This window comes from Hoplias malabaricus, chromosome 18, assembly GCF_029633855.1.
Source record: "Hoplias malabaricus isolate fHopMal1 chromosome 18, fHopMal1.hap1, whole genome shotgun sequence".
In the NCBI taxonomy this organism is placed as follows: Eukaryota; Metazoa; Chordata; class Actinopteri; order Characiformes; family Erythrinidae; genus Hoplias; species Hoplias malabaricus.
In genome coordinates, this window is record NC_089817.1 from 21,440,140 (window position 1) to 21,465,037 (window position 24,898).

General features: G+C 39.9%; 1 protein-coding gene across 2 annotated transcripts in view; it reads left to right on the forward strand.

Moving 5' to 3' along the window:
• Positions 1-24,898, forward strand: part of cltca (clathrin, heavy chain a (Hc)) — a 72,369-nt gene that overhangs the window by 38,953 nt on the left and 8,518 nt on the right. For both annotated transcript variants that reach the window (XM_066651222.1, XM_066651223.1), the window contains exons 14-30: positions 4,240-4,403; positions 5,300-5,425; positions 5,505-5,647; positions 5,874-6,108; positions 7,065-7,187; positions 8,441-8,586; positions 8,685-8,868; positions 9,413-9,605; positions 9,694-9,851; positions 10,035-10,199; positions 10,460-10,567; positions 12,216-12,383; positions 12,571-12,720; positions 13,159-13,290; positions 14,697-14,807; positions 22,248-22,418; positions 23,988-24,209. In XM_066651222.1, the coding sequence (XP_066507319.1) occupies positions 4,240-4,403; positions 5,300-5,425; positions 5,505-5,647; positions 5,874-6,108; positions 7,065-7,187; positions 8,441-8,586; positions 8,685-8,868; positions 9,413-9,605; positions 9,694-9,851; positions 10,035-10,199; positions 10,460-10,567; positions 12,216-12,383; positions 12,571-12,720; positions 13,159-13,290; positions 14,697-14,807; positions 22,248-22,418; positions 23,988-24,209 (2,699 nt within the window). The remainder of the gene's footprint in view (positions 1-4,239; positions 4,404-5,299; positions 5,426-5,504; positions 5,648-5,873; positions 6,109-7,064; positions 7,188-8,440; positions 8,587-8,684; positions 8,869-9,412; positions 9,606-9,693; positions 9,852-10,034; positions 10,200-10,459; positions 10,568-12,215; positions 12,384-12,570; positions 12,721-13,158; positions 13,291-14,696; positions 14,808-22,247; positions 22,419-23,987; positions 24,210-24,898) is intronic.

The window sequence follows — 24,898 nt, forward strand, 5'->3', positions numbered from 1 at the left end:
GCGCATGACAGCTAAAATACAAACAGCGCCCAAACACTAAAACGTCATATAAATAGACTCTCTCGTTCAAAACTGGTATTTTGTCATTTGTTAACATTTTTACAGTATTTATTATGGCTGAGACATTTTCTCCATATTCATTTTTTAACTAGCTAAGCTAAATATGCTAAATACTCTGTTAATATGCTAAATACTATGGAGTGGTGTAAAGCACTTAGACACTGGCCTCTGAAGCAGTGGAAATGTGTTCAGTGGAGAATCACGCTTCTCAAACTGGCACTCTGATGTAAAAATCTCGGTTTGGTGAAATCCAGGAGAACATTAGTTTGATGGAGTAAGGGTAATGCTGTGGTGTGGGTTTTCAGGGATTGACTTAGGTATCTTAATTCTAGTGAAAGGAAACAAAGCAAGCAAGGCCCATAAAGGCATTGCTTGGTGAGGTTGATGTGGTAGAACTTGACTGGCCCGCAGAGAGCCCTGACCTCATCAAAAATGATGAGATGAACTACAACTTTTTTACATCTTCGCAATATTGCTAAGATTAGAAATGCCTTATCCCTGCAGGACGCAGAAACATTAGTACATGCCTTTATTACTTCAAGGCTTGACTACTGTAACGCACTACTGTCAGGATGCACCAGCAGCAATTTAAGAAAACTTCAACTAGTTCAAAATGCTGCAGCCAGGGTCCTCACTAAAACTAGAACATTTTAACATATTAGCCCAGTTCTATCATCACTTCATTGGCTGCCTGTAAAATTCCACATCAACTACAAAATTCTGTTACTAACATATAAAGCTCTACATGGGCTCGCTCCTGAATACCTTCAAGATACTATTTCCTATTATGAGCCTCCACGTTTACTCAGATCACAGAATACTGGTTTTTTTAATTGTTCCCAGAATTCAGAAAGCCTCAGCTGGGGGAAGAGCCTTTTCTTATAAAGCCCCCAACTCTAGAATGCTCTTCCAGAAAATGTTTGGGACTCAGACACAGTCGCAATCTTCAAATCTAGGCTAAAAACTCATTTGTTTAGTTTATCTTTTGGTAGTTAATGTTCCCTCATAGATAAAGGCGGCAGATCCAGGGGGTCCATGGACACAGGGAATTATAGTAAACTGAGACGCTGGTGCTGTCGTCCCGCCGCTTCATGCGATCACTCAGGTTTGTTGACAGTGGAGCGGAGGGATGCCAGTGTTTCAGGATGCTCCCGTGTCTCTGTGTCCCCTTCTGGTTCTCTCCATTTAGTTAAAGCTGTCATAGTCAGATCTGCCAGAGTCATTAGCCACACTCTGTAAATGTTCACATTTTCTGCTTTACAAACACCAAACAATTCAAAACTAATTCCATTCCTTTACATTTACATTTTTCCGAGTAAACGACTGCCCACCTGTCCATCTGGACACTGATGGATGACTGTCGAGATCCTCCTCCACGCTTCAGACCAGCTGCCCACACTCCAGCCACCACCAAGTGCCTTGAAGCTGTCCCTACACTGAAGTTCTCACAAACTCCTAACTATTATTACCAGTAGATTGACCAGAGGAGGATAGGTCACCCCTTGTGAGCCTTGGGTCCTCCCAAGGTTTCTTCCTCAGCTGAGGGAGTTTTTCCTTGCCTTTGTCGCCCCTGGCTTGCTCACTTGGGGGTTTTTACATTTTTTTTAATTTTTTTACATTTCATGTCAAATCTTTGTCTTACTGGAGTTCTGTGAAGCTGAAAGTTGGGACACTAAACAAATTGTGAGTAAAAACTGAATGCAGTGATGTGGAGATGGCAAATGTCAATATTTTATTCGTAATAGAACATAAATGACAGATCAAAAGTTTAATCTGAGTAAATGTAACATTTTAAAGGAAAAATATGTTGATGCAAAATTTCAGTGTCAACAAATCCCAAAAAAAGTTGGGACAAGTAGCAATAAGTGGCTGGAAAAAGGAAATTGGGCATATAACGAACATCTGGAAGACCAATTAACACTAATTAGGTCAATTGACAACATGACTGGGTATAAAAAGAGCTTCTCAGAGTGTCTGTGTCTCTCTGAAGTCAAGATGGTAAGAGGATCACCAATTCCACCATTGTTGCGCAGAAAGATAGTGCAGCAATACCAGAATGGTGTTACCCAGCGTAAAATAGCAAAGACTTTTAAGTTATCATCATCAACCGTGCATAACATCATCAAAAGATTCAGAGAATCTGGAACAATTGCTGTGCGTAAGGGTCAAGGCCGTAAAACTCTACTGGATGCTTGTGATCTCCGGGCCCTTAAACGTCACTGCACCTCAAACAGGAATGGCCACTGTCAAGGAAATAACAGAATGGGCTCAGGAATACTTCCAGAAAGCATTGTCAGTGAACACAATCCACCGTGCCATCCGCTGTTGCCAGCTGAAACTCTACAGTGCAAAGAGGAAGCCATTTCTAAGCAAGCTCCACAAGCTCAGATGTTTGCACTGGGCCAGGGGTCTTTTAAAATGGAGTGTGGCAAAATGGAAGACTGTTCTGTGGTCAGATGAGTCACAATTTGAAGTTCTTTATGGAACACTGGGACGCCATGTCATCAGACCAGAGAGGACAAGGATAACCCAAGTTGTTATCAATGCTCCATTCAGAAGCCTTCATCACTGATGGTATGGGGTTGCATGAGTGCTTGTGGCATGGACAGCTTGCATGTCTGGAAAGGCACCATTAATGCAGAGAACTATGTTCAAGTTCTAGAACAACATATGCTCCCATCTAGACGTCATCTCTTTCAGGGAAGACCCTGCATTTTTCAACAAGATAATGCCAGACCACATTCTGCCGCAATCACAACATCATGGATACGTAGGAAAAGGATTCGGGTCCTGAAATGGCCAGCCTGCAGTCCAGATCTTTCACCTATAGAGAACATTTGGCACATCATAAAGAGGAAGGTGTGACAAAAGGCCCAAGACAATTGAACAGTTAGAGACCTGTGTTAGACATGAATGGGAGAGCATTCCTATTTCTAAACTTGAGAAACTGGTCTCTGTCCCCAGATGTCTGAGTGTTGTAAGAAGAAGGGGGGATGCCACACAGTGGTAAAAAATGGCCTTGTCCCAACTTTTTGGGGATTTATTGATGCCATGAAATTTTGAAACAACATATTTTTCCCTTAAAATGATACATTCTCTCAGTTAAAACTTTTGATCTGTGATTTGTGTTCTATTCTGAATATAATATTAGATGTTGGCACCTCCACATCATTGCATTCAGTTTTTATTCACAATTTGTTTAGTGTCCCAACTTTTTTGGAATCCGGTTCGTATAAGGAAAATTGTAAGCCAGGCCCTCCCATCTAACATCAGTGCCTGACCTCAGAAAGGTTCTGGATGAATAGGCAAAAAATTAACAGACACTTCAAATCTTGTAGAAACCCTTCACATCTTTGGGGTGGATAGACTCCATAATAATGCCTATAAATTTAAAATGCTTCTGTATTTTTCCCAATACTTTCACCCTTATAGTGTAATATATTTCAAACCATGTCATACGATTTTTATAAAATATTTTCACATGCATAGCTCGTGTTTTGCTTGATGGGCTAGTATTTTGAGCATTTAGTAAGACTTTAATGCAAAATCAGCCTTAACTGATGTAACATAATGACATTAGATCATACACTAGCATGTCACAAAGATTTTCTTAAAAATATTCTGAGAATTTCTCATAGGAGAATAATCCATATTTTGCTTTTTACTGTAGTGTTGCAATTTACGTTGCTGTCTTAGTCTCAAGCTATATTAAGGGCAAGTATAAATAATCTTGATCAGTTAAGAATTCAAGTCATGTTATGAGTTATTGGATGTTAAGGCTACATCAATGATTCTAGGGAACTGCTGTCCTCTCGTTTAATGCTCCTCGTCTTTTAAGGTGGAACGGTATGTTTAAGGGGGAAAAAAAGACTTGATTTTACATGGCTGAAGTCTCTTAAGTTTTATCTCACTGTTTAAAACTTGTGTAACTTGAGTTGTTTAGCTTTGTAGCACTTTTGGTCTGTGCCAACTGCATGAAAGTAAGCAGTCAGTTAAATTGTAAGTAATCTGAGGCCGCAAAAATAAGTCAATATTATCCACTTGTGGAGCAGGAATAGAACAATATTCTCATATATAGATTTGAGTTCTAATTTATGGACAGGGGCATGGAGATATTGTTTTATATTTCCTGCTGTGTGTGTGGCTTACTTTTGCTTGCTTACTTGTTTGACTTCTTAGGTCTGTTCTACTTTCTTGGTTCCATTGTGAACTTCAGTCAGGACCCTGAAGTTCATTTCAAATACATCCAGGCCGCCTGCAAGACGGGCCAGATCAAGGAGGTGGAGCGCATTTGTCGAGAGAGCAACTGCTATGACCCTGAACGTGTCAAGAACTTCCTTAAGGTACGGCCAAGCGTCTGTTCGGGAAACACCCACGTACAGTGTGACACAGCTGACCACAAAATCCTGCTAAAGTGGTTTCTGTTGTCATTAGCTGCCGTTCCCTTTTTTTTTTCTTTAATATATTATTTTCCCTTCCCTTCACTTTTTTTGTGTTGTTTTCTGCACTCTGTGTACACTCAAAGCTCTGACATGGCTTTGTTATTCTTTAGCTTTTGTGGCATTTCTCTTGTGGTTTCTGTTCAGTCATTCGACGTTATTGAGTAACATTATAAATATGTATTGCTTATTTTATACTGAAATAGGGGGAAACCATAAAACGTTGTCAAAACAGGTCATGGCTATAACATTGGTTTTCTTTACCATACTAAGTACTTAGCAGTTTTAGTTTGTAGATAGAAGAAAATCAACATGGATTTCTTTGCTGATTTCATGATCTTTTATCAGGCCTTAAAAGTGACTTAAGAGTTACTTACTAGCATTGCCTTCATTCAGTATGTGCAGACCTATGAATGTATAGTTCCCACCTTTTCATTTAACTCTCCACTGCTTACCTGCAGCTTGAAAGACGAGGTCTTTAAAATACAAAAACAGTATGTTTATGTAATTGTATAATATTAGGTCATAAAATTAGAATATCATAAGTTTATTTCAGTAATTCTATTAAAAAAGTGAAACGTGTATATTATGCTCATTCATTACACACTGTGTGTGTGTGTGTGTGTGTTTATATCCATCTAGATAATTATAATTAATCTAATCCAGCTGATTAACTTTGCACCCATTTTTGTCATTAAATTGTTTGCTCCCTTTAGCTTTATCACACATATCAGCTATGTAATATTACTCTGTGAATTCTTACACGTAAACTTACTTTTCCATAATTAATTCATGTACAGGAGGCTAAACTCACCGACCAACTGCCCCTAATCATAGTGTGTGATCGCTTTGACTTTGTCCATGACCTGGTGCTCTATCTGTACCGCAACAACCTCCAGAAGTACATTGAGATCTATGTGCAGAAGGTAAGTGTTCTTTGCATCAGGAAGAAAGTCGACCCTCGTTAAGATTTTGTCACACCCTAAGGTCTTGTATTTGTTGCAGGTGAATCCTAGTCGCCTGCCAGTGGTGATTGGTGGCCTGTTGGATGTGGACTGCTCTGAAGACGTGATTAAAAACTTGATCTTGGTGGTGAGGGGTCAGTTCTCCACTGATGAGCTGGTGGCTGAAGTAGAGAAGAGGAACAGGTAGAGACACAACCTCTTATGAACAAACACTTTGCAAATTTTACTTTTAGTATATTTCATGATAATCTTGGATTGATGAGTTTTCGCCATAGGTGAATAATCATTAAACGCTGTAGTTGCCAAGTCATAAATCAAGAAAATCTTTTATTTACTGGCTAACATTTGAGCTGCCTAAAATAATTCATGAACACGTTTGTGTGTCTGTTATTTATTTATTTTAATCTAGACTAAAGCTGCTGCTGCCCTGGCTGGAGGCACGTATTCATGAAGGCTGCGAGGAACCTGCTACCCACAATGCCCTGGCCAAAATTTACATTGATAGCAACAATAACCCAGAACGGTTCCTACGGGAGAACCCCTACTATGACAGTCGTGTTGTGGGAAAATACTGTGAGAAAAGGGACCCCCATCTGGCCTGTGTGGCTTACGAGAGAGGCCAGTGTGACCAGGAGCTCATCAACGTAAGTCTCTGGCAGTATGCATGTGTTTTTTGAGATTTCATGCCTGTTTCTTGATGGAACAGGAAAGAACAATGGCAAAGAGAACCCCATTCACGTCTTTCAGAGTGGACTTAATTTGCGTGGTCCAAGACATATTGCCTTGCAAAGCTATAACAACATGTGGTTGATTTGACCATTTTAGACCATTTAAAATAGTATCTCTGTTGTGCCTAGTCCACACTACAGCATAATTGGGCTGATTTTTCTGGTCTTGACAATCACAGAAATCCCTATTCTTTCAGATGATCTTGTAGAGTGGGGAGTCCGTAAACCAATTACTCCTCTGATCTTCTCCCGGTGGATTTGGAGCCACCTTAATGATGAATCTTAAATAAGAAAAATGTTGAATATTTACAGGTAAAATCCTGTAGTGTGGATTTATAACCTGATGAGAGCAGAGCTGTGGCTATGGTTTCACTGCTATCTGCTGTGTTTGTTTTCATTTGGTCTGTGTCTGAACTGACAAAGTTGTCTAGTGAGGCAGTATTTAAACACCTTAATTTTAAAATGCTGCCTACTAAAGCACTGATTTGTGAGACAGCAATGTATCTGCTGCCATCTTTTTTAGACACAGCTCTGATGTGTGAGAAACTCCCATCTGCTCTGGTGATGCAGCAGTTGGCGAGAAGCTCCTGCAAGGGTTTCAGGAGCGGAGCTGTCTTTCTGGTGTGAACAAACCGAAAGGGTGTAGTGTTTTAATCAGGGCTGATTGTGACTAACAACAATTAAGCACAGAAGAAATCTGTGACAAATGTCATTGTGTGTGAGGTGTCTCGTGTTTTTTAAAACATTCTGGATTTTTAAAGTCCTGTAGTGTGGGCCAGGTGTAATTATGACATATTTCTGTAAAACAGTAGGCTCATCACTAATGTCTTAATCAGATGCTGAAATTTTCTTCCATAAATTTTTTTTTGCAGGTATGTAATGAGAACTCATTGTTTAAGAGTCTTTCTCGTTACCTGGTACGCCGTCGTGATCCTGACCTTTGGGCTAGTGTTCTGCTTGAAACAAACCCCTACAGAAGGCCTCTTATTGACCAGGTGAGAACATACTTGGTTTAACCAGATAAGCTATAGCTCTGTTAAAATAGGTGGGATGATTTGTATGCAATGAAATCAAGAATTTGCCCAACTCACAACTTATTTTCTGGAAAGTAAAGCCCTATTAGTTTTACCTGTAGATATGGGGTAATTACCAGAGTATTTCAGTAGTTTTAATCCTTCCTGAATAGACCGTTTCAGTCATTTTTCTGAAAGATTCCTGAGCCTTTGACCTACAGTAAAACAAGCAGTAAAAATAGCCCCAGTTATACTTGTCATATCCCAGTTTCACTGGTTTTCTTTAGAATGAAGGCTAGAGGCATAGCAAGAAGATAATTACACAGTTATTCTTCCTATGATTTAAAAAAAAAAAAAAACTTAGTGGTGCAGAAGAATTGATTTTTGGCACTGAAGGAGGAGGCGTTGAGTGATGAAATACACTGCTCAAGTGCAAGGCTCTGCTGCTGAACGACGCACCACATTCAAAGCAATAATACGACCTAAAGAATAACTAGTGAAATGTTTCTGGTGGCTATAGTTAGGTTTTTTGCACAATAGTAGCAAATGTGATAATGACTGTGTCCTACTCATTAAGTTACTATTAGTTGTTTTATAATATAAATTATAATAATTGTGTAAAAGGTGAGTGTAATTTTTTTTACTTCTAGCCCACTATATGTTTTTGAGTAACTAGAAGATGAGGTCAGATAAATATTTTTTGGAGGAAGGGCTTTTTTCAGAATAGTAGTGACAGTTTAAAAACTCTACATCTCCAGACACTACAGTTCTGCTGTGTCTGATCCACATTGTGAGGACAGTGTGTGAATCAAGTAGCCACTCTCATTTGTTTTATTCACCAAGATTTCTAATCCAGTGTGAATCCACTATAAACATTGTCATTCTTGATTGAAGTTACAATCATCATCATCGCTGGTCTCCATGTGAAACTATTTCCAACCAAATAAGGCTTATCCCTGGCTTCAAATTCTACATTTATTTATATTTACAAAATAAAATCAAGTTGTTCTAAAAATCACACACTTGAATTTTATTGCATTTACAATAAATCACAATCTTTTTTGGTAAAGGATTTATATATTAAAAGACTTTTTTTGTTTTTGTGATCATTATGGTTTTGTTAGCTGTTTTGCTATCAGCATCATACTCCAAACTACACTGCACCTTATAGCACATTACATCATATAAAACAACTGCCTTGTTTTAATTGTAGCTCTTTCCTTGCTCTGTGACAGGTGGTGCAAACGGCACTCTCTGAGACTCAGGATCCAGAGGAAGTGTCAGTCACAGTAAAAGCTTTCATGACAGCGGATTTACCAAATGAACTCATTGAACTTCTGGAAAAGATTGTCTTGGATAATTCTGTTTTCAGTGAGCATAGGTATAGCCAAGTCCTTTTTTTTTATTTATTTATTTTTTTGGTATTTTTGGGTTTCTCATATGTAATTTAAAGTAATCACTGCATTTTTCGTTTCTCAGAAACCTACAGAACTTGCTGATTTTGACAGCTATCAAAGCAGACCGCACCCGTGTAATGGAGTACATTAACCGTTTGGATAACTATGACGCTCCCGATATTGCCAACATTGCCATCAGCAGTGAACTGTTTGAAGAGGCCTTTGCCATTTTTAGGAAATTTGATGTCAACACCTCAGCAGTGCAGGTATGCAGTATAAAGCAACTTTAATTTTAGTTTGTCCTCAGATTCATTGTTTCAACATTGTCCTGAATATTGTGTGAACTGATTATAAGCTGTTTCCAATGCTGATCCCAATGCCAGTATGTTTATAAAGGTAAAACATTGGGAAAACAATTTGAAAGACATTACTAAATGCATTTATTTTGTCTACATTACTAACATGCCTCATAATTTATTCCTGCTAACGATGCATTGGAGCTCAACTGCAATTTTTAGTCATATATATTTTTGTTAACGCATGTGGGGGTTTAAGATGTTGTTTTTTAAACGACCAATAATTTTTACCAAACTTCCTCCCAAAATTCAAATTTAATTTAGTTTTAAATAGGGACAAGTCATGAGAAATAATCATGATTAATTATAGCAAATTGTGCAATTAATTTTTAGACATTCAAACCTCAAGTAAAAATACGTTTAGTGTCAGCATAATTACTGTAAGCTCTGTTGCATAAAATGTTTATCTGATTTTTTTTATTTTATATATATATATATATTTTTTCTAATTCAGGTTCTGATTGAGCATATAGGTAATCTGGACCGGGCGTACGAGTTTGCAGAGCGCTGCAATGAGCCAGCTGTATGGAGCCAGTTGGCGAAGGCTCAGCTCCAGAAAGGCCTAGTCAAAGAGGCCATCGACTCCTACATCAAGGCAGATGACCCCTCTGCTTACATGGAGGTGGTGCAGGCGGCTGATCAGAGTGGTAAAAGGGATTAGAAGTGTACACTGTGTTTGAATAAACATGCTCTTTTTTTTGTGGAGGAATCTAAAGTTAATTTTTCTTTCTTTAGGTAACTGGGAGGACTTGGTTAAGTTTCTTCAGATGGCTCGTAAAAAGGCAAGAGAGTCATATGTGGAGACAGAGCTGATCTTTGCTTTGGCTAAAACCAACCGGCTGGCTGAGCTAGAAGAGTTTGTAAATGGCCCAAACAACGCCCACATCCAGCAGGTAATGTTACATTAAGGTTTTGTAAAGAGACAGAGATTAAGAGCATGTGTGGAATCTGTGATGTGCCTTGTAATATCTCATTCAGTTTTATAGAAAAATACTACATCTGCTTGTTAAAAATGGAGAACTTGACAGTATAAATTACTAAAACACTGAAATTTTGTGAATCTTTTTTCCTGAAAGGTTGGTGATCGTTGTTATGATGAGAAAATGTATGAGGCTGCCAAGTTACTCTACAACAATGTGTCCAATTTTGGTCGCCTGGCCTCCACTCTGGTCCACCTTGGAGAATACCAGGCTGCGGTGGATGGAGCTCGCAAAGCCAATAGCACACGCACATGGAAGGAGGTGGGCCAGAGTTATGGGTTATAACTAATTGATTTCTATAATCAGAATGCACTGATGTTTATATATCATCGCTCTCCAGTGAAAAACATGCATCTCCAAAATTGAAACTTTACAGGAGAAGGAAAAATCTTAACTTTCAATAGAAGTCTATGTAAAAATATTTTATTTATGTTGAAGGACAGCTGCTGTGTTTTCATTGGAAAGTATGTATTCTGAAGCAATATCAGTATCACGGTGTTCTTTGATTTGTGATGCTGTAGGTATGCTTTGCCTGTGTGGATGGCAAAGAATTCAGATTGGCGCAAATGTGCGGTCTTCACATTGTTGTTCATGCAGATGAACTGGAAGAGCTCATCAACTATTACCAGGCAAGCCTGACCTATTATTATTTTTATTAACAGATTTTTTTGTGATTTAAACAGATTGATTTCAAGAATATGAATTATGTAATGCTTACAGGTTTTAGTCCTAGGAAAAAAGAAAAAAATAAATATGAAATGTTCTTTGTTAAAGGGGGGTGGGGAGTAGGTGCATATTTTGACCAATGTTACATTTGGGAAAAATATTACAAAATTATGATTATAATTTCACTTTAAATAATAGCTTTTTTATGTCATTTTGGACATGCATATCAGTTTAAAACCTGAAAAATAATTTTTCAAATGTAAACTATCTGTAAATGCAGCATTTTACAAAAATGTTGAATTATTTGACATCATTTTTGCCCCTCTGCTTCACAGCGCAAGGTGATTTTCTGTCCACCGAGCTTTTGTGAATTATGAAAATGCGCATGAAAAAATTGTAAAAACACCAAAATATTGCAAAAAGACTTTTACGCTCGGAAGAGGTGGAAAAGTTTGAGTATCGCTAAAGCACAAATGTGCAAAAGTAATGGAAAAGGGTTTTTTGAATAAACAATGTTTCAGCTGGTTTATACATACTGTGCTTGCTACTCAGCCCCGGACTGATCCCATGACCACAGTCTTTTAATGGACTCCCCCTGACTCTCCTTTGTTTTTGGTCCCAAGTAGTGACCAGAAAGTTATTGCAAATGTAGTGCTCATAGTATTGGATTTATATGATTAATTTTCCTAGTTTGTGTAAACATTTTGGCTCTGGTATTCTGGACCAAATAAAGCTTGTGTTTTCGATTTTTAAAGAAACATTTTGAAAGCAGGGCATTGCAGTAGTTTCTAAAATGTATTATATTAAATTATATATTAGGTAATAAAGATATGAAAATTATTCTTCAGCATCTTCCCGCCTTGTGCCCAATGATACCAGGTAGGCTCTGGAATCACCGCAACCCTGACCTGGATAAGGGTTACAGATAATGAATGAATGAATGATTGTTAATTAGGTTATAAACACCTTAAAGGCATGTGAATTTAGTCATTTTATATGTTAAGGTACACACCATTATTATCAATGTCTTAAAATGGATTCTATCAGGGGTTAATTGATTAAACTTGGTTGTCAAATGGTTAAACTGTGCTGAAGCTTACAGGCTTAATGTCGACTGATGGAGAAGACAAAGGTCAGTAATTTGCAAGATCTGAGGTTTAACAGTATAGATGGGTGTGGGTTCACTGTTTGGCACATATTGTCACTGTTATCATTTCCCTCTGTGTTATAAATGATTATTAATTTTACACAACATAATTAATAACCATTTAATAAACCATTTTAAACAACTTTCATAACTGTAGTCTTGTTTAAAAAGTGGTTCCTTTTTTTATATATATATGTTCAACAAAGAACATAATTTTCTCTTGTTTTATTTGTCATTGCTCTAGGCTGGCATAAATTGACCTAAATAGGCTTATTCGTGCTTAAATCCACATATGGTTAGCTGCAGTTTATAAGTGTATTTCAAATCCTTCTCTTTCATAGTTTTACATGCTACAATTTATACTTTATCAAAGTTTATATTTTAAATCAAGCGCTCCAAAAAGGTTTTAAATAAAATGATTAAATTATTATTCAGGAAAAACATTATTTTACTGTTCTGTGTAGGACCGTGGCTACTTTGAAGAGCTGATTACTATGCTGGAGGCAGCTCTGGGACTGGAGCGCGCTCATATGGGCATGTTCACAGAACTAGCCATCCTTTATTCCAAATTCAAACCTCAGAAGATGAGAGAGCACTTGGAGCTCTTCTGGTCCAGAGTCAACATCCCAAAGGTACATGATAGTGGAGACAATTGGTTTTCAGGAGTAAGCAATTACTGAGTTGGTAAGGATAATGACCTATACATGTTAGGATAATAAACTATACAATTTAAAATATGGAATATTTTACATATATTAATTCAAAATGGTTGGAATTGTTCTTATGTATTTATTTATTTTTTGCTTACTTTTCTTACAGGTGCTACGGGCAGCAGAACAGGCCCATCTGTGGGCAGAGTTGGTATTCCTGTATGATAAATATGAAGAATATGACAATGCCATCATCACCATGATGAACCACCCCACAGATGCTTGGAAAGAGAGCCAATTTAAAGACATCATCACCAAGGTGCAGCTCAGTGGAATTCAATTTATAGCATGCTCTTTCTTACATGCACTCAGTCCAGCCTGTCCAGATTTTATTTAATTATTGGAGTAGTTTTGGTTTGCGTTTTCCTTGTGTATCTGTGGGTATCCTCCAGTGTGGGTGGATTGGCCATTCAAAAGTGTCCTTAGGTGTGAGATGGACTGATGCCCCATCCATGGTGTTACTGTTTTGCACAAAGTGCTTTCTGGTAGCCTATAGACACAGATCGACCCTAAAAAGGATATAGCTGTTAAATAATGAATGATTTTGATTTTGAGTGCCATTTATACTTTAAGTGGCATAATCAGCAAAATAAACTTTGGTAGGGTTGCATAACTGTATGACATATATCGAGAGTTCCTGACCCCTGCTTAGGCTGAAGGCTGTCTACATAGATCTTTCTGTTGTGTCTCTTTGAAGGTGGCCAATGTGGAACTGTATTACAAAGCCATCCAGTTTTACTTGGAGTTCAAGCCTTTACTACTGAATGATCTGCTCATAGTGCTCTCACCAAGACTGGACCATTCCCGTGCTGTCAACTTCTTTAGCAAGGTAAGAGAGTTCAGAAAGTTACCGTGCAGCAATGTTTTGATTTATTTCCGGCTGGGTGTGTTTTTTTTTTTTTTTGTTTTTTTTTTTTTTTTTTTTTTGGAATAACAAACTAATTGGGGGTGACAATCCCTTCAGTGTGGCCAAGAATTGTTAAGAAAAACACAATAAAATAGCAATTAAATAAAATTATATAAAATAATAAACTGCAGGACATGTTAAAATATAACCCTGCATTCAGAAAGTAGCTGGTTTCCCCTTTTTTAATAAAAGAGAGCTGGCAATTACTGAACATTGGTGATGTCAGCAACACCATGTTCAGTACTATCTGGACACTGATGGATGACTGTCGAGATCCTCCTCCACGCTTCAGATCAGCTGCCCACGCTCCAGCAACCACCAAGCTGCCCCTACACTGAAGTTCTCACGGACTACTAACTATTATCACCAGTAGATTGACCAGAGGAGGATGGGTCACCCCTTGTGAGCCTTGGTTCCTCCCAAGGTTTCTTCCTCAGCTGGGGGAGTTTTTCCTTGCCACTGTCGCCCCTGGCTTGCTCACTTGAGGGTTTTACATTTTGTTTTTTACATTTCATGTCAAATCTTTGTCTTACTGGAATTCTGTGAAGCTGCTTTGTGACCACATCAGTTGTGAAAAGAGCTAAATAAATAAATTTGATTTGATTTAACTTGGAGAAATGGCCCTTCTGTAATTTTTATCAAGCTTTGCTGTTCAGGGTCCCACATTAAATAACAGCCTGTCAAACTGATCTGTCTAGCCTAAAGTACCACTGGAATCTGGATTCATCAAGGCACAGCTCTTGCACCAGCTGGTTGTACTTGTTTTACTTAGTCCAGGTTTGAATAATTTTGCGTGCACACAAATTGGCATCTGTGTTTTCACCATAAATAGATTGCAATAAAAAATGCAGTTCTTATACCGACTGCACTGACAGATGAAATGTGTATAAAAATGATTTCCCTCTTGTGTAATTATTTTTTTTTTGTAGGAACAGGTTTGATCTTTATTTTTAAATTGAGCAGGAAGATGTGATTTATTTGATTCTGTACACGCACTGTAGCAGCATCTTTTGTTTGTTTGTTTTGATTGTTTTTGATTTGACATATTCTTTTTAACACATCAGTGAAATCTCGAATTTAGAAATGACCACAGGCAATGAGCAAAAAATCATTGCATGTGTGAACATAGAGTAAGGAAAGCAAAATGAGGTTTAAGTAATCAAAAATTAAGAGCTAATAACAAGACAAAATAATCTAAGACAGTTACAGCAAAGATAAGGTTGTTGACATTTTAAAATGGTGCAATGACTTGAGTAACCCGATTTATAGTGCTGATTGATTGGCATTTTATATTTCATATGCTGATATGCTTTATAATGTGTCAACAGGTTAAGCAGCTCCCACTTGTCAAACCCTACTTGCGATCTGTGCAGAACCATAACAACAAATCTGTCAACGAAGCACTAAACAACCTCTTCATTACAGAGGAAGACTACCAGGTGAAGAAAAATAATCTAATAATCCAATCGTCATGTAACTGATTTATAACATATATATATATATATATAAATATGTAATAGCGCCCTCCATAATTATTGGCACCCTTAACAATTTCTTGGAAATAAATGTATTTGAACCATTTATGTCATTTCTACTGTAGTGGATCAAAGTACCTTGGAAGCTTTAATTAATAATTCATCACTTCCTGTTTAACTGGGGTAGAAATATAATGTTACACAGCGGCACATTTCTCTTACTCTTAAACATGAGACAAGAGAACACACTATTCAAGTAAGGTAGATGTGTGTCAACCTTCATAAATCAGGCAATGGCTACAAGAAAATAGCCACTCACCTGCAGGTGCCCTTATCTACAGTCAGAGCAATCATCAAAAAGTTCAAAACATCTGGAACTGTGACAAACTGTGACAAAGCCTGGAAGAGGACGCAAGTGTATCTTGCCACTGTTGTGCCGAATTCAGCACCCCCGCCGCGAGATGCATCCCCGGTATATTTAGTCCTAAGGGAGGTTAATCGGCGTTTTATGACAAAACGGGCAAAATATGCTGTTAAATATAATGTTCATTTCCGTCAAAATAAAAATAAATCGCCTTTTCCCCAGTAGAAACACTCTAGATATTGAGATGTAAAAAAGAAAAGGTCGCTTGTAAATAATAAAATGATATAATCTACATGCACCGCTGCTTTTTCTGAAGTCAGCTTCGACTTATTCTAAAACAAACGTGTACGTTCATTTTCTGACCACAATGAAACTCCTACATATCCTGTCGCAATTTTTATGGAATATTTAAACACTGGAAATAAATAGGAATATAGGACAAAAGCAGCGAATTGTAAATAAAATTACCACTTCATTACTGAACTTGCTAAATGTTATATCCATGAAAATGTACACATGCTGCCACTGCCTGAACATAACTGCAATATTAATAGTTGAATTAGAAAGAAATGTACCCAATTTTAATTCTGGCTACATTTCTGTTTTTGCCATGAAACTTATACAGGTATTTTACATTGATCCTATAGGTGTACTGACAAAAGCAAACCATATTTGTGTGTACAGAAAGAGAGTTATGATGGGGTGCTTTTTAAGGCAGTCCACCTGCCTGAAAAGGCACCCCCTCTTAATTCTGGCTACATTACTGTTATAACCATGAAACTTATACAGGTATTTTACATTGATCCTATGGGTGTACTGACAAAAACAAACCATATTTGTGTGTACAGAAAGACAGTTACAGGGGGATGCTCTTTAAGGCAGTCCATCTGCCTGAAAAGGCACCCCCTCTTAAAAATGCTGTGTGTTTTAAAGTAAAAAGAAATAAGCACTTGATTCAAATAAGATATTTTTTGAAAAATACAACCAGACATTTATTTTATAATATAAAAACAATATATTATGAAAGAAAATATATTATTTAAACTGCACATGCAAATAAACATTAGAATCTAGAAAGCTCCTCCTTGGATCACCACCTTAACGTGGTGGAGGGGTTTGCGTGCCTGCGTGAGCCTAGGAGCTATGTTGTCGGGGGCAATAGCCCCTGGTAGGGTCTCCCAAGGCAAATTGGTCCTAGGTGATGGGCCAGACAAAGAGTGATCCACAAAGACACGGATGAAAAAGACAAGAACACGGACACAGCCTCCCTTGCCCGGAGCAGGGTTACCGGGGCCTCACCCTGGAGCCAGGCCTGGGGGAGGGGCTCCTTGGAGAGCGCCTGGTGGCCGGACTTTCACCCATGTGGTCCGGCCGGGCTTAGCCCGAAAGAGATATATGGGTCCACTCTCCCATGGGCCCACCACCTGTGGGAGAGGTAGTAATCCGGGTCTGGTGCATTGTGGATCGGGTGGCGGTCGGGGTCGGGGGCCCTGGCGTTCTGATCCTCGGTTACTGAAACTGGCTTTTGGAACATGGAACGTAACCTCTCTGGTGGGAAAAGAGCCTGAGCTGGTGCGCGAGGTTGAGAGGTACCGGCTAGATATAGTTGGGCTCACCTTGACACACAGTATGGGCTCTGAAACCAATCTGAAACCTTGAGAGGGGCTGGATGCTCTTTCACTCTGGAGTTGCCCAGGGTGAGAGGCGTAAGGCAGGTGTGGGCTTACCCACAGCCCCCCGGCTTAGCGCCTGTACGTTGGGGTTTACCCCAGTGGACGAGAGGGTAATTTCCCTGCGCCTTCGGGTTGGGGAAAGGGCTCTGACTCTTGTTTGTGCTTATGCACCGAACAGCAGTTCAGAATACCATGCCTTCTTGGGGACCCTAGAGGGAGTGCTGGAGAACACTCATTCTGGGGACTCCATTGTTCTGCTGGGGGACTTCAACGCTCACGTGGGTAATGACAGTGAGACCTGGAGGGGCGTGATTGGGAGGAATGGCCCCGCTAATCTGAACCCGAGTGGTGTTCAGTTATTGGATTTCTGTGCTCGTCACAGTTTGTCCATTATGAACACCATGTTCGAACATAAGGGTGTCCACAAGTACACCTGGCATCAGGACACCCTAGGCCGCATTTCGATGATAGACAGAGGCGCTGAGCTGTCAACTGATCACCACCTTGTGGTGAGTTGGATCAGATGGCGGGGTAGGATGCCGGACAGACCTGGCAGGCCCAAACCTGAGGGTTTGCTGGGAACGTTTGGCAGAGGAACCTGTCAGAAAGATCTTCAACTCCCACATCCGGCAGAGCTTCGACTGCATCCCGGGGGAGGCTGGTGACATTGAGTCCGAGTGGGCCATGTTCTGGACCTCCATTGTTGAGGCGGCTGAACGGAGCTGTGGCTGCAAGGTTGTCGGTGCCTGTCGGGGTGGCAATCCCCGCACTCAGTGGTGGACACCCCGGGTGAGGGGGGCTGTCAAGCTGAAGAAAGAGTCCTATCGAGCCTGGTTGGCTCAGGGGACTCCGGAGGCAGCCGACAGGTACCGAGGAGCCAAGCGGCTTGCGGCCTCGGCAGTCGCTGAGGCAAAAACTCGGGTGTGGGAGGAGCTCGGGGAGAACATGGAAAACGACTTTCAGTCGGCTCTGAGAAGTTTCTGGCAAACCGTCAGGCGACTCAGGAGGGGAAAGCAGTTTTCCACCAACACTGTATATGGTGGGGGTGGGAAACTGTTGACCTCGACTGGGGACGTCACCAAACGGTGGAAGGAATACTTCGAGGATCTTCTCAATCCCACCAGCACGTCTTCCGCAGAGGAAGCAGAGCTTGGGGACCCCGGGGGGGGGCTCGTCTATCACTGGGGCTGAAGTGGCCAAGGTGGTAGGGAAACTCCTTGGCGGTAGGGCCCCGGGGGTGGATGAGGTTCACCCCGGGTTCCTCAAGGCTCTGGATGTTGTGGGGCTGTCCTGGTTCACACGTCTTTGCAACATCGCGTGGACATGGGGGCAGTGCCTCTGGACTGGCAGACTGGGGTGGTGGTTCCCCTTTTTAAAAAGGGGGATCGGAGGGTGTGTTCCAACTATAGGGGGATCACACTCCTCAGCCTCCCCGTTAAGGTCTATGCGGGGGTACTGGAGAAGAGAGTCAGACTGATAGTTGAACCTCGGATCCAGGAGGAACAATGCGGATTCCGCCCCGGTCGTGGAACACAGGACCAGCTCTTTACCCTCGCTAGGATCCTGGAGGGTGCATGGGAGTTTGCTCAACCAGTCTACATGTGTTTTGTGGATCTGGAGAAGGCATTCGACCGCGTCCCTCGGGGTATTCTGTGGGGGGTGCTCAGGGAGTATGGGGTACTGGGCTCTTTGTTACGAGCTATCCAGTCCCTGTACATACAGAGCAGGAGTCTGGTTCGTATGGCTGGCTTCCAGTCGGAGTTGGACTCCGTCAGGGCTGCCAGTTGTCACCGGTTCTGTTCACAATTTTTATGGACAGAATTTCTCGGCGTAGCCAAGTGGCGGAGGGTGTCCGGTTTGGTGGTCTCAGGATTCCATGTCTGCTTTTTGCAGATGATGTGGTCTTGTTGGCTTCATCGAGCCGGGACCTCCAGCTCTTGCTGGACCAGTTTGCAGCCGAGTCTGAAGCGGTAGGGATGAGGATCAGCACCTCCAAGTCCGAGTCCATGGTACTCAGCCGGAAAAGGGTGGAGTGCTCTCTCCAGGTTGGAAGTGAGATCCTGCCTCAAGTGGAGGAATTTAAATATCTCGGGGTCTTGTTCACGAGTGAGGGAAAGATGGAGCGTGAGATTGACAGGCGGATCGGTGCAGCATCAGCAGTAATGCGGGCTCTGTACCGGTCTGTTGTGGTGAAGAGAGAGCTGAGCAGAAAAGCAAAGCTCCCGATTTACCGTTCAATCTACGTCCCAACCCTCACCTATGGTCACGAGCTTTGGGTAGTGACCGAAAGAACGAGATCGCGGGTACAAGCGGCTGAAATGAGTTTTCTCCGCAGGATGTCTGGACTCTCCCTTAGAGACAGGGTTAGGAGCTCGGACATCCGGGAGAGACTCGGAGTGGAGCCGTTGCTCCTCCACGTCGAGAGGAGCCAGTTGAGGTGGTTCGGGCATCTGGTTCGGATGCCTCCTGGACGCCTTCCTGGTGAGGTGTTCCGGGCATGTCCAATGGGGCGGAGGCCCCGGGGCAGACCAAGAACACGCTGGAGAGACTATATGTCTTGACTGGCCTGGGAACGCCTCGGTATACCCCCGGAGGAGCTAGAGTCGGTGGCTGGGGAGAGGGAGGTCTGGGTTTCTTTGCTCCGACTGCTTCCCCCGCGACCCGGACCCGGATAAGCGGTGGATAATGGATGGATGGATGGATCTAGAAACAAGTTCAAGCAAACTTGTAGCATAATAATATATTATTATGGCAATTATTTTAATGACAATATATACAAAAGCATGTTAATAAATAAAAAACAAATATTAAAACTATTATAACAATCAAACATTTTTTAAATTATCTTAAAGTACTTTTATCTGAAAATGAACACAATACTGTATACATATATACATACCTTACATTTGCAAATAAACCAACTTTAAAAGATTCAAGTATATTTAACCAAAAAAACATGAGATGTTAGAAAGAAGAACACCCCTATTTGCATGCTGGACACATGTAGTCTCTATGCAGTGTAGCCAGAATTAAGCAGGGGTGCATTTTCATGTAGATGGACTGCCTTAAAAAGCACCCCATCATAACTCTCTTTCTGTACACACAAATATGGTTTGTTTTTGTCAGTACACCCATAGGATCAATGTAAAATACCTGTATAAGTTTCATGGTTATAACAGTAATGTAGCCAGAATTAAGAGGGGGTGCCTTTTCAGGCAGGTGGACTGCCTTAAAAAGCACCCCATCATAACTCTCTTTCTGTACACACAAATATGGTTTGCTTTTGTCAGTACACCTATAGGATCAATGTAAAATACCTGTATAAGTTTCATGGCAAAAACAGAAATGTAGCCAGAATTAAAATTGGGTACATTTCTTTCTAATTCAACTATTAATATTGCAGTTATGTTCAGGCAGTGGCAGCATGTGTACATTTTCATGGATATAACATTTAGCAAGTTCAGTAATGAAGTGGTAATTTTATTTACAATTCGCTGCTTTTGTCCTATATTCCTATTTATTTCCAGTGTTTAAATATTCCATAAAAATTGCGACAGGATATGTAGGAGTTTCATTGTGGTCAGAAAATGAACGTACACGTTTGTTTTAGAATAAGTCGAAGCTGACTTCAGAAAAAGCAGCGGTGCATGTAGATTATATCATTTTATTATTTACAAGCGACCTTTTCTTTTTTACATCTCAATATCTAGAGTGTTTTTACTGGGGAAAAGGCGATTTATTTTTATTTTGACGGAAATGAACATTATATTTAACAGCATATTTTGCCCGTTTTGTCATAAAACGCCGATTAACCTCCCTTAGGACTAAATATACCGGAAATGCATCTCGCGGCGGGGGTGCTGAATTCGGCACAACACCACCATGCACAGTGAGAAGGATGGTAAGAAAAGTAAAAGTTCTCCAAAGTTCACTGTAAGAGGATTGAATAAAATAGTAGCATCTTGGGATTACGAAGTCTCCCAAACCACCATCAGGCACTCTCTACATGCCAACGAGCTGTTGGGGGGCATGCACGGAGAATCTTAACTGGGACCGTGTGCTTTGGTCAGATGAGACCAAGATAGAGCTTTTTGGCAACAAACACTCTAAGTGGGTCTGATGTAACACCAAGGATGAGTACGCAGAAAAACACCTCATGTCCACTTAAGTTTGGGGGAGGATCGGTGATGCCCAGGCCTGTTTCTCCTTCAAAGGACCAGGGAACATTGTAAGGATACATTGGATCATGAACTATTTGAAATATCAGGACATTGTGAATCAGAATTTGGTGGCCTCTGCCTGAAAGCTGAAGATGGGGTCGTCAATGGGTCTTTCAGCAAGATATTGACCCTGAACATGTGGCCAAATGTACTCAAAAATGGTTCACAAGGCACAAAATCAAGCTCCTCTCATGGCCATCTCAGTCCCCAGACCTCAACCCAATAGAAAACCTATGGGGTGAGCTGAAGAGGAGAGTGCATAGAAGACCCAGGACAATTTAGAGAGGTTGTGTAAAGAGGAATGGTCGAAGACCCCTCTTTCTGTACTCTCCTATCTTGTGAAGAGTTATAGGAAAAGATTGTGTTGTCTTGTTGGCAAAAGGAGGTTGTACAAAGGGGCACCAATAATTGTGGCACACATGATTTCATTAGAAAAATTTATTTCTTAATGATTTTTTTTTCCCCCACAAAATAAAGACACTTAAAGCTTAGATTTTTATCCTTTTTTGCATTGTCCTATATTATTATTATTATTTATTTATTTTTAAGAATGTATTAGAAGCCAAAAAACACTTCTTAACCAGGGGTGCCAATAATTATGGAGGGTGCTGTATATAGATATAAAATAGCAACCTTTATAGGAGAAGGACAACCTTCTTAAATGACAATGGAAGTCAAAGTTAAAATATTCAATTTCAAGTAATTTTGCAGAATTGGTCGATTCATACCCATATTTAGGTATTGCTTCCACAGGAATGTTATTGTGCATTTCACCAGTAGATGCAGAGAGACTTAGCTGCACAGTGAAATGAAGAATTCCACCCAGGGACTATGCAATTAGAACTGAGAAGAGTTGTGTTGAGTGTAGCAGGTACCAAGCCATGAAAATGTGCGCTTTGAAAAACAATAGTTTACAGTTTAGAAATCTGTTATTACTGACCCAGTAGTCTGTTAGTAATAGTATGCAATTGGAAAGAAGATATTCAGAAATCAGTTTCTAGTACTCTGAAATGTTTTAGAGATTGCTTAAAGATTCAGTATTTGGGGAAAGCCAAGGCCAAAAGGACATAATTTTAATTATGTAAAAATTTAACTTTTTTTGTTGTTTTGTTTGTACATTTTTCTTTTTTCTCCAAACCATATATAGGCACTTAGGACATCTATAGATGCATATGATAACTTTGATAACATTGCACTGGCTCAACGCATGGAGAAACACGAACTCATCGAGTTCAGGAGAATTGCTGCTTACCTCTTTAAAGGCAACAACCGCTGGAAGCAGAGTGTGGAGCTCTGCAAGAAGGACAAGCTCTACAAGGTATGTCCTGTCATTAGAACCACTTTACACAGAATCCAAGAATGAAAATGGAAATAAAGGAAACGCCTTATGTTCCATAATCTAATGTGAATTTCTTCCAAGTTCCTGAACTTTTGACACATTGCGAATTGCACTTTTCAGTTACTCACACCGCCCTTAAGGCCAGCTATTCACTTTTAGTTTTTAGCTCTCCTGCATAGCCAATTTATAGGAGTTAATCATGGCCCCATATCCTAAATACAATTTTAGCCTTTGGTACCATGACATTGATTGGGTTTAGGTCATTAATATCCCTCAAGGCTCATCAGATTATTCCACACAATTGTAGTGCAACCAATATGTATTTTTTATGTACAGAAATGATACCAGCCCTGAAATATGTATTCTTATTTACCTCTGAGGGTTTAGGTGTTCCATCACATGCCAAAATAAAGAGAGGATGTACCTGATTTTTTTTTTTTTTTTTTTTTTTTGTTTAGTACCAAATCTTATTTGTTTTTATATTTGTAAATCATATTAAATCACACTAAGAGGTCTGTGCAACTTTAATGAAGAATAGTAGGAGTAGGTTGAAAGACGTTTTATTAAATGCATATATATGGTAAATATCTGGGTCAATATTGGTCTCTGTACTGTCAGAAAATGAGTACAATACATGTGGGCAAATTTGTACATAACATCAAAGGCCTGGAGCTTAGACTGGGTTTATTGGATTAATACAACGTAAAGGCTCTGTTTACTCTTACTCGTACAGGTAATTATTTTGTTGCATTAAATTTGCTAAATATGCCTTGAAATACACTTAACAACACATCAGTTAATCAATATGTAACATAGTTGAAAATTGGCCTGCAAAACTAAATAAAATTACAGGAATATCTTGACCAGTGACCCACTGCCATTAGTCACAGATTAACTGGCAACCCATCAAAATATTTATTATGAAAAACATTTCTGGTTCTGAAATCTAGTTGGCTGAGCCATGTTTAAAGCTTTCTAAAATACAGTTAATGTCAGTGTCAATTTTATTTATAAAGCACATTTAATTTTTTTATTTTTTAAAGAATAATAAAACTAGGACAGAACTCAAACAAAATAAGTAGGAGGCCTTGATTAAAATTGGGATAAAGTGGGTTCCATGCAAATCTGCAGCGGTATCTAATTTTGGAGCGTAAGGCCTGCCACAGCAAAAGCATGGTCCCCCTCTGCTTTAGCCTTGATTTCCGGACAACCGATCTAAGGGACCACACGGGTATAGGGAATAAACAAGTCCACCAAATGGTTAGGCTATGCTATGGAGAAATTTATAAACTAAAAGCAGGATGTTAAAACAAACTCTAAAAACAACTGGGAACCAGTGGAGTGATGCCAACATTGGAGTAACATGCTCTTGTTTCCGTAACCCAACTACTGCATATTGGACCATCCTCACCTTGAAAGAGAAGCCTGTCCATCCTAAAAGATCCCTGTGATCAAGGAATGAGTGTGATTTAATATTTAAATTCCTACTGCACATATATTTATGGGTTTTTATGTGTTTATTTTTTGTACTTTGATGTCATTTGTCAGGATGCAATGCAATATGCTTCCGAGTCAAAGGACACACAGCTGGCAGAGGAGCTGCTGCAATGGTTCCTGCTAGAAGAGAAAAAAGAATGTTTCGCTGCTTGCCTCTTCACCTGCTATGACCTGCTCCGACCTGATGTAGTGCTGGAGACTGCCTGGAGGCATAACATCATAGACTTCTCCATGCCATACTTCATCCAGGTTATGAGGGAGTACCTCAGCAAGGTGAGCATGCTCCTAAAGTGTGTGTGTGTGTGTGTGTATATGCATGCATGTATGTATGTATGTATGTAAAGTATTTTTTCCCCCCTCCATAGACATTTGTAATATATGGTGTCTGAAGATTCCTGAATTAAATAGTACACACCATGTGCAAGATTGGTGTGGTGTTTGTACAAGTTTTTGGCTACATATTTTATGGTAATATGGAATCTTTGTGGCGCTCAGAGAAATGTGCTTAATATCATGGTGGATATATTCTAATTCTGTGCTGGCCACCCAGCACCTCATTAAGGTGGTAAACTTTGCTTTATACAAATTGTGTCCATTTTCTGTAAGCTGTTTAACTTTTTAACATTGCCAGTTGTAAGGGTGCTTAATTTAGCTCCTAAAAAGTTCTACTGGAACAGCATTATATTTTCCTGAAATTATCAAATCTGAAGCTTTTTCATTTTTCACTGCATTTTTGTTTGAAGAAATTTGTACAGTTTTTTTGGGAGAATCAGTGCATGACTAATGTCAGTCTCCAGATGGCAGTGTAAAATTCCTTCAAAGGTTACATCTTTTGTACAATCTGATTTTTCTAACAAAGCTATTAAACAATGGAATGTACTACTAAGAGATGCACTGATCCAACCTTTTCAAATCCAATGCTGATATATGAAGTTGCATATTAACTGATATCTGTTACCATT